General features: G+C 39.1%; 1 protein-coding gene across 1 annotated transcript in view; it reads left to right on the top strand.

The window, feature by feature from the left end:
* The window catches only part of ATP1B3 (ATPase Na+/K+ transporting subunit beta 3), a 54,706-nt gene that overhangs the window by 32,603 nt on the left and 7,317 nt on the right, over nt 1-14,786 (top strand). Inside the window, exons 3-6 of the mRNA XM_007947534.1 lie at nt 1,322-1,429; nt 3,578-3,762; nt 6,959-7,009; nt 10,547-10,633. Of these exons, the coding sequence (XP_007945725.1) occupies nt 1,322-1,429; nt 3,578-3,762; nt 6,959-7,009; nt 10,547-10,633 (431 nt within the window). The remainder of the gene's footprint in view (nt 1-1,321; nt 1,430-3,577; nt 3,763-6,958; nt 7,010-10,546; nt 10,634-14,786) is intronic.

Raw genomic sequence — 14,786 nt, forward strand, 5'->3', positions numbered from 1 at the left:
ACAGGGTTGGCAGACAATGGGCCTCTCGAAGAGTATGAAGGGATGGACACTGGGAGGAGGTAACTATGGGGAGGAAGTGGGAGGGGAGCTACTGCATTGTAAATTTTGGTCAATGACGTGAGACAAAGTATATGTGAACTGCTGTATGAAAAGTGAATTTACTCTGTAAATCTTCACCCAAATCCTAATAAAAAAAGAAAAAAAAAATGAATGTGGAAAAAACAGAATAAAACGTTTATCTTTTTTATAAGGAACAATGATTATAATTAACTGTCAATGGTCACAGTTAAGGGAGATTTTAAATTGATAATTCAAATTGTGAGGTGGTTTTGAAGATTTGGTTGTTGCCAAAGGAGCAGGGAGGTCACATCTTTTGACCTCCTCTAACCCCACAAGAGGAAGACAGAATCACCATCAATAGCCCAAGGCCTATCCCTGCAAGACCAGACATGCCGCCTCCCTTCAGCCCTTTCACCAACCCTGACACCAACCATTCCTCCTTTGGCACCCACCACCTCTCTGCTGGGTTCGATAATTCACTGTGGCCACACAGAACTCACACACAGATTATGGGGTTTATTAGGGAAGCACCAGGCTACAATTGCAGTTCAGAAACAATGTTCAGTCTCTCTCAGGCCACTGTCTCTCAGCCAACAGTCTCTCTCAGTCTCTCCCCCAGAAGTACGTGTCTCTTGGTGTCTCTCAGCAGTGCGTGTCTCTCAGGAGTTTGTTTCTCTCAGCAGCACGTCTTTCTCAGCCAGCAGTCAGAGAGACTCCTTCTGCCTCTAAAAGGGCTCCTTTGAGCCTGGCAGAGTGACCACTAAACAATCCCAACATCAGAATTCTATACACCTGAGAGAGAGTGAACTTCCCAGAAGATTGCTTTGTGCTGGTGCAACAGAAATATCCCAGGTGGATAACTGTAGCAATCAGGAGCTACTCAGCTGCTCACAGCTAATTCCACCACAAAGTTTACAAAGACTTATGGCTAGAAAGGCCACACTATGTAATTTACTACACTGCAGTTGTTCTTTGACTTCAGATGACTATACCTTCATAATTAAGGTGCTTTGGTGGCACAACAGTTAATTGCTCAGCTGGGTGATTGGAACCCACCCAGTGGCTCTGCAGGAGAAACCGACTTGGTAGCACCTAACAACCACCACCTTCATAATTGGATAGTAGCAGGAAGTTCTTGAGCAGTTCAGCATACTGTAGACACAGATTTTTATATACTTTAGTGACACCTGCTTTTTTAGACCAAGTAAGGAGAAAAGGGAATTTGATATACTTAATTTTCCTCTTTTTTCTTTTCTAATAGGACTTATGGTTTTTCCAAAACCAGTGACTGCACTAGAATATTCATTCAGTTTGTCTGATGCAAGTTCCTATGAAAGATATGTTAAAGATCTTGATCAATTTCTAAAGTGTAAGTATGTTTTCCTGGAGTAATTACAGAAACTAGCAGCACATTATAACTGCTTTTAGAAACATCATTCTTAGAGTTTATTTTACCTTCATTTCCTGTTAATTATAGATAACTGAAGAGGAGTTGCAAGTATATTTTATAATTAGTTGTAAGAGTATTCTCACTTGTGGAAAGATGGGGCCTAAGGCTAATGAACAGTTGGTATGATTTTCCCATCTGTCCTTTAAGTACAGTGAGTTAGCTCATTGACGTAACATTTACATCTACATTAAACAAGAAATATTTGATTAGTAGAACAAGTCTACAAGGACCTGGGTGGCGCAAGTGGTTTGCAATCAGCTGCTAACCTCAAGGTTGGCAGTTCAAGCCCACCCAGCAGTCCCATGGGAGACAGACCTAATCTGCTTCTAAAAAGACTACAGCCAAGCAAACCCAGTGGAGCAGTTTTACTCTGTAACACATGGACAACTCTACGGCAGCAGGTTTGGGGTTTTTTTGTATTGTGGGGGTCTGTCTTATGTAGAACGATGCCTCTTGAGTATTACTTTGAGTGTTTTGGATCCAGTGTAGTGCTTGTATGGGAAACTGGGAGTATGTAGCATCTAAAAATATAAGAAATTTAGTCCTTTGTATGTTACCTACATGGGGTTTGATTTGAATTATACTTAATTCTGCTTTCAGATGCTAAAAGAACTATGACTTGCCTTTCTAGTTTGTTAAATAGTCTAGAGGAAAAGTGAAGTATCTATGTCTGTCTGACTTTTTTTTAATAGACTTTGTATTTAGAGAAATTTTAGGTTTACAGAAAAATTGTGCAGAAAGTAGAGAGAGTTCCCATCTATCGCTGACATCTGACCCCCCTCACACAGACAGGTTCCTGTTACTAATATTTTGCCATTCATGTGACCATGTGTTACAGTTAATGAAGCAATAGCGATACATTGTCATTAACAGTGGTAGGTCAGTGGTAGAATTTTCACCTCCCATGTGGTTTGATTCTCAGGCAGTGCACCTCATGTGTAGCATCACCCATCTGTCAGTGCAGGCTTGCCTGTTTGTGTAATGTTGAACAGGTTTCAGCAGAGCTTCCAGAGTTAAGACATTACAGGAAGAAAGACCTGGCAATCTACTTCTGAAAACCAGCCAACTAAAAACCCTGTGGCTCACAACAATGCAATCCACAGCTACTTGTGGGGGTGGTGCAGCACTGGGCATTTCCCCTTCGGTTGGGCATGGGGCACCATGAGTTGGGGGCCTAATCAACAGCAGCCAGCTATAACAGAACTAGAGCTCTTCGTGCCATTTGGGCTTACTCTTTTTGTGATATAGTCCCAGACTAGAGTATCATAGAGAATAGTTTCACTGCCTTAAAAGTCCCATGTGCTCCATCTATTCATTCCTCCTTCATGTCCTCCTGAGCCCCTGGAAACCACTGTTTCTATGTTTAGCTTTATAAGAGGCTACCAAAGTGAGTAGCATTTTTCATTCCCATCAGCAGTGAATGAGAGTTCCTTTTGCTTCTTTTCTTCACCATCATAGGTCTTAGTTCTCACCAACTCCGTTGTTCCTTCCCTTGACCCAGGCCTGCATCTCCCTTCATCTGGATTGCTGTAATAAGCCTCTGAACTGGGCTCCCTGCCTTACCTCCTCCTGCTTACACCCCTGCCCCACCAGTAGTCTGCTCCAAAAAAAGTAACCTATGTGAGCCTTTAAAAATTTGAAATAGATCATGTTGTCTCCTGCTTAAAAACCTCCATCCTGGTCGCTGTATTGTAAAAGCCAAACACTTAATGATGGCCTTAAGGACTCAACCAGTGTGGTCCCTAGTAGACTTAGCTTCATGAAGGCAGCAGCAGTGCCTATTTAAGGCCTCACCATCTTATCTGTTGGGCCTGGCACATAGAAGAGAACATCCAGAAGATGGACGCTGCAGCCATGGCTGTTGCCACATAAAGAGATGGCTATGCTATTTTAGAGCACTCAACAGGTACTAAAAGTTAAATAAGCAAATTTAACATTCTTTCCCTAGGGTTATCTGGTAATTACGGTTGTAGCCTTTAAAGAACATTGTCCAAAAGTTTATATATCCTTGGTTCTTTTTAATATTTTGATTTGGTTCATCAATGCACACGTGTATTTCCTCTTAAGCCTATGAGTTAGAAGAACAGAAGAATCTCACAATCTGTCCTGACGGAGCACTTTTTGAACAGAAGGGCCCAGTTTATACTGCGTGTCAGTTTCCTCTTCAGTTACTTCAAGCATGCAGTGGCATGACTGATCGTGAATATGGCTATTCCAGAGGAAACCCTTGTATTCTTGTGAAAATGAACAGAGTACGTACATATTTTACTTATACTGCTGCTGCTTTTATTTAATATCCATGGATAGAAATCTGGCAGATATTTTTAGATAGGTTTTGGTTGAGTTAATACCTTTCTTATTAAATGATACCTCAATTTGGGGTTAGCTTGCTTAGGAGGCCAGCAGTGATATTTACTAATCTTTGGGGGAAAAGACGTTAATACAGAAAAAAAAAAAATTGGTTTATAAATAAATGATGGATTAGAGAGTAAAATAATTTAAGCTTTTCCTTTTGGAAATAGCTACATGAGTTTCAGCATAGGTGATGAAGTTTTGGATTCCTTAACTTTTTCTGAGCTGTTTAGTAGTGGCACATAGTTTCTTAGTATATGTAATTATAGGAACTAAAATGTAGAAATACAAGTGAAATCAGTCTAATGATAATGAGCTCAGTGATGCATTGCAGTTGTAACCAAAACACTAGCATTTTGCTGTATTATGCAGAAGGGGCACCTGAATGTCATAGCTGTTGTTGTTGCTAGATGCCGTAAAGTCAGTAGTGACCCCAAGTGACAGAGCAGAACTGCCACATAGGGTTTTTATAGGCATTCATCTTATGGGAGCAGATTGCCAGGTCCTTCTCCCTCAGTGCCTCTGGGTGGGTTTTGGTTATCAGCGAAGCACTTAATAGTTGCTCCACCAGGGCTTCTTATGAAGCCATTAAACCAAAAAACAACTCTCTGCCATTGAGTCAGTTCCGACTCATAGTGACCCCCATTGGGTTTCCAAGATAGGTTGTAAATCTTTAGAAAGTAGATTGCCTCATCTTCCTCCCGTGGAGCAGCTTGAACCACTGACCTTCTGGTTAGCAGCCAAATACCTTATCCACTGTACCACCAAAGCTCCTTTTAAGATAATGTTCTCTACATAGAAGTAGTAACAAATTAGAGGTACTGTACAGAAGAAACTGCTTTCCCTTGTAATTCCTGTGTTTTGCTGCTTAATAAACATCATGTGCTACAGAGTTGTGTTCTGATAGTTGTCCTGTTGCCACCTGGAAGGCCTTCCTTGAAGTGCAAGGCCATTCCTTGTCATTTACATGGAGAAAAAGCAGTTTCTTAAGCAGGTGTAGATCTGTCAGGAATCATGAGTTCCTGCATCACTGCAGAGTCCCTAATCAGTAAGCAAATTACTACCATCCCAAACAAAGGTAAAACTTGGATCTTCTCAGGTTGGTACTGCTAATGTAGGAGTTTCCCTGTGGGGAGAGCCAGCTACACCCTGAGAAGTGCCCAGACTGATGCTCCTGCAGTCTCTCCTTCCTTCCCCTGGGGATTTCTTACAGAGGGGTGGCAGTGGACAATGATTGCTGCTTTCTTAGTGGTCCAGAGCACTGTTGGAGGTTGTTCTGAAACATTGCCTGATACATAATAGGCTTTCAGGCTGTGATCAGTGAGATGCTTCAAAAGGACTTCCTTAAAAATAGAAGTTAAAAAAGGGAAAATAAGCTGAAAGTACAGGTAGTCCCCATTTTATTATGGGGTTCCTTTCCTATGACTCTATTGTAATTTGGTTCTGATGTGTCAGATACTTCTTTTTTAGTTTTCATTACTATTACCTTTTATCAATATCTTTGTGAATCCAAATTTGATAAGTCTTTGGGAATTAAAAAACGTTACATATAAGCTTACAGCTTCAATATCGGCACTTCCCTGCTTCTCCAGTTATATGGACGGTCTTACGTGTGGCTCACCCTAACTTCAGTGTGTTGTAAGTCAGGGACTAACTGTAATGTAAAGCTGAGGAGCCCTGGTGGCACAATGGTGAAGCACTCTGACTGAAAGGTGAACAGTTCAAATCCACACAGCAGCTCTGTGGGAGAAAGGCCTGACAGTATACTCCCATAAAGACAGCAGTCTAGGAAACCCTATGGACCATTTTACTCTGTAATGTATGGGGTCGCTTTGAGTCAAAGTTAATTGATTCAGTGGTACCTAACAATAGCAACAATGTAAAACTAGATGATCTAGCTTATAAGATGAATTAAGTTTATTCATTTGCTCAGGAATGCCTTTTGTAACCCCAGCCATGAAGGAATAGCCTCACAAACACCTAGATTGGTAAAAATGTATTCCCAGTATAAAGCCAAGAGAAATAGTCCCAGTTCCTGCTTTCAGAACCAGCCTTCTGAATTTCTTTTCTTTCTCAGAGCCTCTGTGAATGATGAGGGTCTGAACATATGTTTGCTGATAGGGCTGTGGCTGTTCAGACCAAGGACAGCATCAGACCACACAGGGATCGCCGCAGCTGTAATGAGACGTGCACATTCACGTGTATCAGGGGATCTGCGTTCAGTAGTTTTGTTCCTAAACCATTGCACAGGCAACAGTAGTTATTGCTGTTTAGATGATTACTTGTCTTTTTTGGAGGAGTATGTACATTTAGAGCTATTCACATGTAAGCAGCATATAAATTTAGAACCTCTAAAAATTCCCTGGGCGTTCTGGTAGCATAGTGGCTAAGACACTTGCCTGCTAACCAGACGGCTGGCGGTTCAAACCCACCAGCCACTCCTCGGAAGGAAGGTTGGGCAATCCTACTTCCGTAGTGATACTGCCTCGGAAACCCAAGGAGGGGTCGCTATGAGTCGGGTTTGACTCGACGGCACATAACAACAACAACAACAACAAAAATTCCCTAATGAAATAGATGTATAAAATCTGTCACCATTCATACAGAGTTAGTTATATCAGATATATACATGGAAATGGCCTCTTCACAGAACAGAACGGTGTTGTGATAGTCATAAGATGGAATTCTTCCCAGTGTATGTATGGAAAAATACATTAGGGATTATGACCTAACATATTTTCATCAAGAGCAATTCATTTTTCTGTTAATGCACCTTAAGCTCTGATTATTTATGTTAAATGACTTACTGATATAAGTACTAACATTTAAAAATTTTTTGTTTCTTGTTTAAAGAGTAGCTAAGTATAGTACTTGGTTGGTCAATTCTTGGGTAGTGGCTTTTATTTTTTAATTGCCCAAGGACAGTAATAGCTAAGTGAGATTTAATCTTCTAAAGTAAAATTAAAGTAGAAGCCAGATGTAACAGTATTAATAGCTAGAGTTAGTGTCAATCTCAGCCCTCTTCTTCTAGTCCCCAGCAACAAAGGACATTCCACTGTATATGTGATATTTAATTTTAATATTTTTAAATCTTAGATAATTGGATTAAAACCTAAAGGAGAACCAAGGATAACATGCACTTCAAAGGTTAGTATTGTTGAAAAAATAACTGAGCCTTACGTTAAAGCTTTGGTATTTCTTAAGAATACTTTAGAATTCTAATGAGTTTTGTCACATTTTCCTCCCTGTCACATTTTTGACATCCTCTAGTGCCATTCTCAGAAATGTAAAATTCCACCAAACTTTGGCTAATGATAATTCAAAAAAGTTGTTTTCTGTGTCTGTTTGATTTCACATGCATTGCCTTTACATTTACTTGTGCCATATTTCATCAATTCTAAGAGTCATGTTTATTTTTCCATCTAATATTTCAGAAATTCCAATTGGCCTTATCATTGATGGTATCTTAATAGTGTATCATAAGATTATTTTTCCTTTCTTAATAGTACATAAATTGCAATGCTAACTATCAATAGCATCTGAGATTCAGTGAAATATGGTACATTTTCCTTGAGATCGAGACAAATTTTCTCCATTATCTCTGTTTTTTCCAGAGTTCTGTGCAGTTTTCATCTCATAACTTGTTTTGTTTTCTCTCCATGCTGCAAATGCAGCTAAGACAATTATGTAAATGATGGGTAAGAGTTCTGAGGAGAAACTGTTGAGTTCTCAATTTAATTTATCATTGTGGTAAATATTAACTCGAGTTACATGTATTTTGCTTGAAATCTTATGTTGAAGTCACTTTTAAAGCTGTTTTTGAAGAGAATTGTAATTGGCCTTTAACTACAAATAGAGTTCTCATTTGGGCAGAAACTTCTTGCTCAGTGATTCTCAAACTTGTTCAAGCACCAGGATCATTTGGAAGGCTTGTTGAACCCCACAGATTGCTAGGTCCCATTCCCAAAGTTTCTGACTCAGTAGATCTGGAGTGGGGCCCCAAATGAACATTTCTAATAAGTTTCCAACTGATGTTGATGTTGCTGGTCCAGGGCACAAATTTTGAAGAAATGCATATAAAAATGTTGCTTTTTATTCGTACACTATTCACAAAGGAGTAACCAGATGGAAGGCATACATTTTAGAGGTGTGGCCTTGTAGAACAGATAGAATCATTTACTGCATGTAATCATAATTGTTATTTGCCATTAGATTTATCAACGTCAGTTATTTTTTTTAGTTTAAACTCCTTAGTTTGCTTGTGTTTTATGAGTACATGTATCTTTTATTTCATCTTGCATTCTTAACAGTTTGATTAGCTCTTATTGTTTTCATTCCAGTTAGACTTGAAAATACAGAAACATTGTTGACGGAGCATAGTCTTAGGGGTGGCCTTTTAATTTACATTGATTTATAGAATCGTTCTGTACAAGATGTAATAATTCATATTTATGTCCTTAGTTTTTTTCTACTACAAAATGAATCCTATTCAGTTTAGAAAATTTAGAAAAATGCGTAAGAAAAATTCTGTGAATGCTACCCAGAGATAACTATTGTTTAGAACCTTACTACAAAATGAATCCTGTTCAGTTTAGAAAATTTAGAAAAATGCGTAAGAAAAATTCTATGAATCTTACCCAGAGATAACTATTGTTTAGAACCTTTTTGGTGTGTGTTTCAATTTCTAAGTGTACATTTTCACAAGAGGTATAAAAGTTAAAGAAAATGCCTGCTAACATGATGGATTAGGTTTAAACCAAGATATTAGTTGAGATATGTCATACTTGAGTGATCTTGAGCAAGTGACGGTGAATCTGAGCCTCAGTTCCTGTCTGTGTAGTTGATCCTGCCCACCTAAGGGCTGTAAGGCCCAATTGTGGTGTAAACAGAAGTTAAATGTGGTACTTGGTAAAAAATAAACACTCAGTAAAGTGTACCTCTTATTATTAGGTTGGAAAGATAACTGCATTGAATTTTTCCTTTGCTTTTGAAATTAGTTTATTATAAATGCCTTCCTTTAAACATTACAGAAAGTCAGCTCCAATTCCTTTACCAAAAGAAAATCTCTTTATTTCAGGGACTATTTTTGTGTGTTGGTATGAATTAAGCTCAAATATTGAAGAAAAATAGTTTCAACGGAGGTCTTGTGAAAATGATTAATTTCCTTTTAATACACTATTTTAGATTAAAAACTTTTTAAAATTAAGGAGCACTGATAAAACATGGTGTAGATCAATGATTAAAAAATGGCTTTTACAGTTTATCTTACTCTTGTTATCTCCTATTCTTTTCAAATATCCTTGATTTGGATCATTAGAAATTGTCTTTCTTTGTTAGAGGAGTCCCTGGAGGGTGTAAACAGTTAAGCACTTACCTATTAGCAGAAAGGTTGGTGGGTCAGTCCCACCCAGAGGCCTCTCAAAAGACAGTCCTCCCCATCTGCTTCTGAAAGGTCACAGCTTTGACTTTGCTCTGGAGCAGTTCTACTCTGCACACATGGAGTTCCATGAGGCAGTATTGACTCAGGGGCAACTAACAATATCATTCTGTGCTTTGCCTCTGGTCTGTGTATTTCTCCTTCCCACACCATACACGTGCAGCATCGTGATCTTGACATTAAATAGGCAGTGAGTACAGCCACTCTGTAGAGCAGATTTGTAGTGTTGCTGTGCTGTTTCATAAGAGCTTTCAAAAATAAAAATTCGTATATTCGTATCTAGTAATGTTTTGTTTTTATTAGCACAACAATAAACCTGCCCCTTGTTTTAATCATCGTAGTCTATTTACTAGGCATATAACAACAACAACAACAGCAGTCTATTTTACTGTCTTTCTACTCAGTATGTATTATACTTACTAGAATTAGGCCGATTTAGAGGGTATTACATGAGAATTTTCATAAATTGCTTATTTATATTAAGAAGAATACTAGAGATAAATAATAACATGAATGGATTGAACCATAGGTGTTTAATTAAATTTGTGTATTTATAGTATTCATCAGTTTTTCTAGCTGGAATGTAATTGGAGTAGACCCACAGTACTTGTTGATTTATAAATATGTTCGTAGAGTTATTCATAGGAAATATGTGGTATTTAAATGGATTACATAGTGTTCTGCTTAGGGTACCCTGAATTTTCTGTTGATGGCATCATCGTTTCCTTCTGAGGTGTTATCTTGGTTATTGGTCACATGAAATTCTTGGACCTGCTGCTCCTGGGTCTGAGTGCGACATGTAGACTGGTAACTTGTGGCAGCTATTGCTCTTTAGTATGGAAGTACAATACTCATTTCTGGAAAACTTCGCTCCCAAACCTGCTGCATGCCAGCTTTCAGTGCCCAGAGAACCGGCATGTGGTAGCTTGTGGGAATAGGTAGGATTGTACAGGCGCAGTGGCTATGGCTATGAGTTATAAGGGACTCTCAGGAAAAAGGCATAGGGCTATGACAAGAAATGTAAGAACCAGGGTTGTTTGTGACAAGGGTTTAATTACATAGTATTTCCAATGAAGAAGAGCAAGTCTCTTCTCAGAAATACACTTGTAATTAATATAGTTACAGCAGCATTATAGTTTCTTCGTATTCATAATTGATACTGCTTTATTATAAAAATGTTTGTTTTTTTTTTTTAATTTTTCTTTTTTTTCTAACCTAAAAAGATTCTCTTTTGCTTTCAACTATAGAATGAACAAGTGGCATCTATATCAACTTATCCTACCACAGGACTTATAGACTTAAAATATTTTCCATATTATGGGAAAAAACTGCACGTAAGTATTTAGAAATTCTTAAGTGGTGCTGAATCTTTTGGGAAGTTAGCACATCTGTATTAAAATACCACTAGTCTGGACTGGACAGACACATGCCCCATACATCATGCATCATTTTTCCTGGTTTTTAAAAACATGATGATGGCAATGGAGAATCCCACGCATGGAATCCAGAACCCAAGCAGATAAAGCAGGCTTCATTTTAAAATACCATTTTTCTTCCATTATAAAATTAGCGTGTGCTTACTTAGAGAATGTAGAAAAATATTAAAGAAGTAAGAAACTCATTGTCCAGAGATACCTTTATATTCTGGTGTACTTTTTCTCTAGTTTATTTTTTTCCTTAAAAAAAATTAGATAGATGGTGCTCCACTGCTAATGGAAGGATTGGTGGTTCCATCCCACCCAGTTATTCCACGGGAGAAAGACCTTTGGTGATCTGCTTCCATAAAGATAGCAGCTTAGAACACTGTGTGCCCTAGTATGGGGTTTCCATGAGTCAAAAATCAACTGGATGGCATCTAATAACTTATCCATGTGTATATATATACATATATATTAAATAGATAAGATCATACTTTATGTACAGTTTTCATTTTGAATATATTTCAGGTTTACTCTTGAAATAGACAAAAACTAGGAACATTGGGCAATCTACTTCTGAGGTGATACCACCTCGGAAATTGAAGGAAGAGGAGTTACTATGAGTCAGATCCGACTCGAAGGCAATGAGTTTTTTTTTTATGAGAGACTAAAACAAAGAATTCTCTTCTGTTGACCCTTTTATTCAGATTTGGATTTCCCAAATTTTACCTTATTTCACTAAGCTATTCTCTCTTTTTATGTGCATATTTGGTTGTGTGTATATACACATACCCCAAAACCATTTAGAGCATTATGTTACATGTCATTGAGGCTACAGATTTTGTTCAGATTTCACCATTTTTCCCCTTCGTTGTTGTTAGGTGCTGTCGCGTCAGACCCAACTCATAGTGACCCCTCCTTGGGTTTCCAAGGCAACATCACTACGGAAGTAGATTGCCCCATCTTCCTTCCTAGGAGTGGCTGGTGGGTTTAAACCGCCACCCTTCTGGTTAGCAGTTAAGTGCCTTAGGCACTGCGCTACCAGAGCTCCTTTGTCCCCCTTAGTAATGTCCTTTATAGCAAAAGAAACAGGCTTTTGCTGATCCAGGATATCACATTGTTAGGTCTTTAGTTTCCTTTAATCTAGAACAATTCCTCAGTCTGTATGTCATGTTCCTATACTCCTCAAAAATGAGTACTGATCCTTTTTTCGGTTTCTTTGTTTGTATCTGTTAATTTGAGGGTGGGTTTTTTTTTTAGGATTAGGCTTAGGCTATGCATTTTTGTCAGGAATCCCTCAAAAAAATTTTTGTCTTCCCCCTGATACTGTATCAGAAGGCACATAATGTTGATTGGTCCCATTAATGGTGATATTAGCCTTGATGGCTTGGTGTCAGTAATTACCTTATGGGGAGATCTTTGAGAGTCTGTAAATATCCTATTTCTCATCAAACTTTCTCTTAAAGTTTTACAATTAATGGAGATTCTTGCCTTTATCAGTATGATTGATTGCAAATGGTAGTTTTGCTAATTCTGTCTTCTAAATTTTATTTTGTGGTTGTTGAGAGTACATTCAGCAAAACATATACCAATTCAACAATTTCTATATGTGTACAATTCGGTGATACTGATTACATTCTTCAAATTATGTGACCATTTTCACCCTCCTTTTCTGAGTTGTTTCTCCCCCATTAACATAAACTCACTGCCCCCTAAGGTTCCTGTCTTTCAGGGTACTGTTGTCAACTTAATCCAACATAGATAGATTTTAAAAGAGCATAATGCTTAAGGCAGACTTTTCTTTTCTTTTTTTTTACTAGTTAAGCTAAACTGCTGCTTGGTTTTAAGAAGACCTCAGGGACCTTTTTACATTTATTAATTGGCATTCTACTCTTAAGGGTCTTTCCTTTTCAGTATCAGTATGTATTCTTACTAATTCAGGGGTTATAATCTATTAAAATCATTTAATTTTAATAGATGCTAAAATTGGCTCAGACTTGTCCAGTGGAAGGAATTCTGGTAGTACTGTGGATAAAGTATTGGGCTGCTAAGCAAAACGTTGGTGGTTCAAGCCCACGAGCCACTCTGGGAGAAAGATGAGATAGATAGCCTTGGAAACCCTATGGAGCAGGTCTTCTCTGTCCTTTTGGGTAGCTTTGAGTCGCAGTTGACTCAATGGCAGTGAGTTGGGGTTTTTCTGTTTTGTTTTTGTCCAGCCATGGACCTTCAGGTTGGTTCCTTTGTCTTTTTGACGTGCTTTCATAATTCTTTGAGTACATCCTTGGTTTCTGGCACCAGATGTTCCATTCTCATCTTGTGCTTTCCCTGCTGCAGCCCTGTGATCAGCCCTGGTTCCTTTTTTATAAAGAGTTATATTCAGAATCCACAATAGAGCTAAAACAACTATGAATATGTATGTGCGAAGTTACCCAGCAACCATAAATAAGGATATAGAACACATAAGTAACAATCTGGAAGACAGTTGAGTATTTATCAAGTGTTATGCACTGTAACAGACAATACATGTTCTCAAGCACGTATGGAATAATCACAGCAATCATGTATTAATTTACAAAGAGAACATCCTTCAGTTCCATAAAGTAGAAATCTTTTGTAAATAATAATTTCTGATTGCAATGCAGTAATGTGATTTGGGTGAAAGTTTACAGAGCAGATTCACTTTGCATACAGCAGTTCACACATGTCTCATGACATTGACTACAATTTACCCCAGTGCAACAGCTCCCCTCCCAGTTCCTCCTGATAGTTATCTCTTCCCTGTGTCCATTCCTCCATGCACTCCTGCCCCCTGAGCTGTCTCCCAGTGCATAAACAGCCCTTCTTTCTCCTAGGATTGCTCTCTCCAAGCAGTGTATCCGCCTCAGGTAAATGTTCAACTCATATGCCTGTCTTTTGTTTGGCTGGAAGCCACAGGTGTGGATTCAATTCCAGACATGAAGGGCGGCTAGAGACCATAGGCTCAGTGGTTCCACCAGGCTCTTATCAGACCAGCAAACCTGGTCGTTCCCCCCCCCACCCTTTTTTTTCCCAAATGATTTTGAGTTTTGTTCCACATTGTTCTCCCTCTCTATCCAGGATCTCCTACATAGATTCCCCTTCAAGTGGTTGACAGTTGTAGCTAGGCACCATCTAGTTGTTCTGGTCTCATAGTCGTATAGGCTGAGGATCGATCGCATGGTGTACCAGTCACGAGGATTAATTGCTTCCGTGAACCATTTTTTTCCATTAACCCCGTTTCCTTGTTTTTCATTTTGCATTTTTCCCATTTTTTTCTTCATTATTCTCTTTCTCTGCCTTTTTCTCTTATAGCCCTATCCCCAGATATGCAGATTTTCTTGTTTTTTGGCTGACCTTCTTGTTTGTCTGGAGGGTACAGCCATTTTGATTGTTTACATGTGGCAGCCATTTTGAATGCTTACAAGTGGCAAACATTTTGGATTTTAAAGTGATAGCATTCTCATTTGGATTCCAGGGACCTAAGAACAAGCAGCAAGGCGGGAAGCAGGGAAAGGACAGAAAAGGCAAAGGGGATTGGAACAGATCGAAGAGTCAGCCACAGGGACCCAGGTGAAGGCATGGAAGCCAGGCCATGCCCTACAAGGAAAGCAAGGGGGATAGGAACAGATCGAGGAGTCAACTGCAGGGAGCCAGGTGAGGAGAGGGAACCCAGGCTACCCCCCACAAGCAGCGAGGCAGGAAGCAGGGAGAGGACAGAAAAGGCAAAGGGGACTGGAACAGATTGAGGAGTTAGCCGCAAGGATCCAGGGAAGGGTGGTTGGAGGGGTTTCCAATAGCTAAGGGAGACAGACTTGTCTGTCAGTTTGTCCTGCTGTGGTGACGTGTTGCTTTGAGTCTTGAGGCTGTGCCACTGGTGTTTCAAACCCAATGGAGTACACTTGTTGCACAGGTATCAGCCTGGCTTGCAGACTGAGACAGACTAGGAAGAAGGAGGAGGCAATCCCCTTCTCAAATAATTGGCCAGAGAAAACCTTATGAATAGCAGAGAAACACTGTCTGATACATTACTGCACAACTTTTTTTTTTTTTT

The sequence above is a fragment of the Orycteropus afer genome, unplaced genomic scaffold, assembly GCF_000298275.1.
Source record: "Orycteropus afer afer isolate SDZICR_OR568_19922 unplaced genomic scaffold, OryAfe1.0 scaffold00188, whole genome shotgun sequence".
NCBI classification, from domain to species: domain Eukaryota; kingdom Metazoa; phylum Chordata; class Mammalia; order Tubulidentata; family Orycteropodidae; genus Orycteropus; species Orycteropus afer.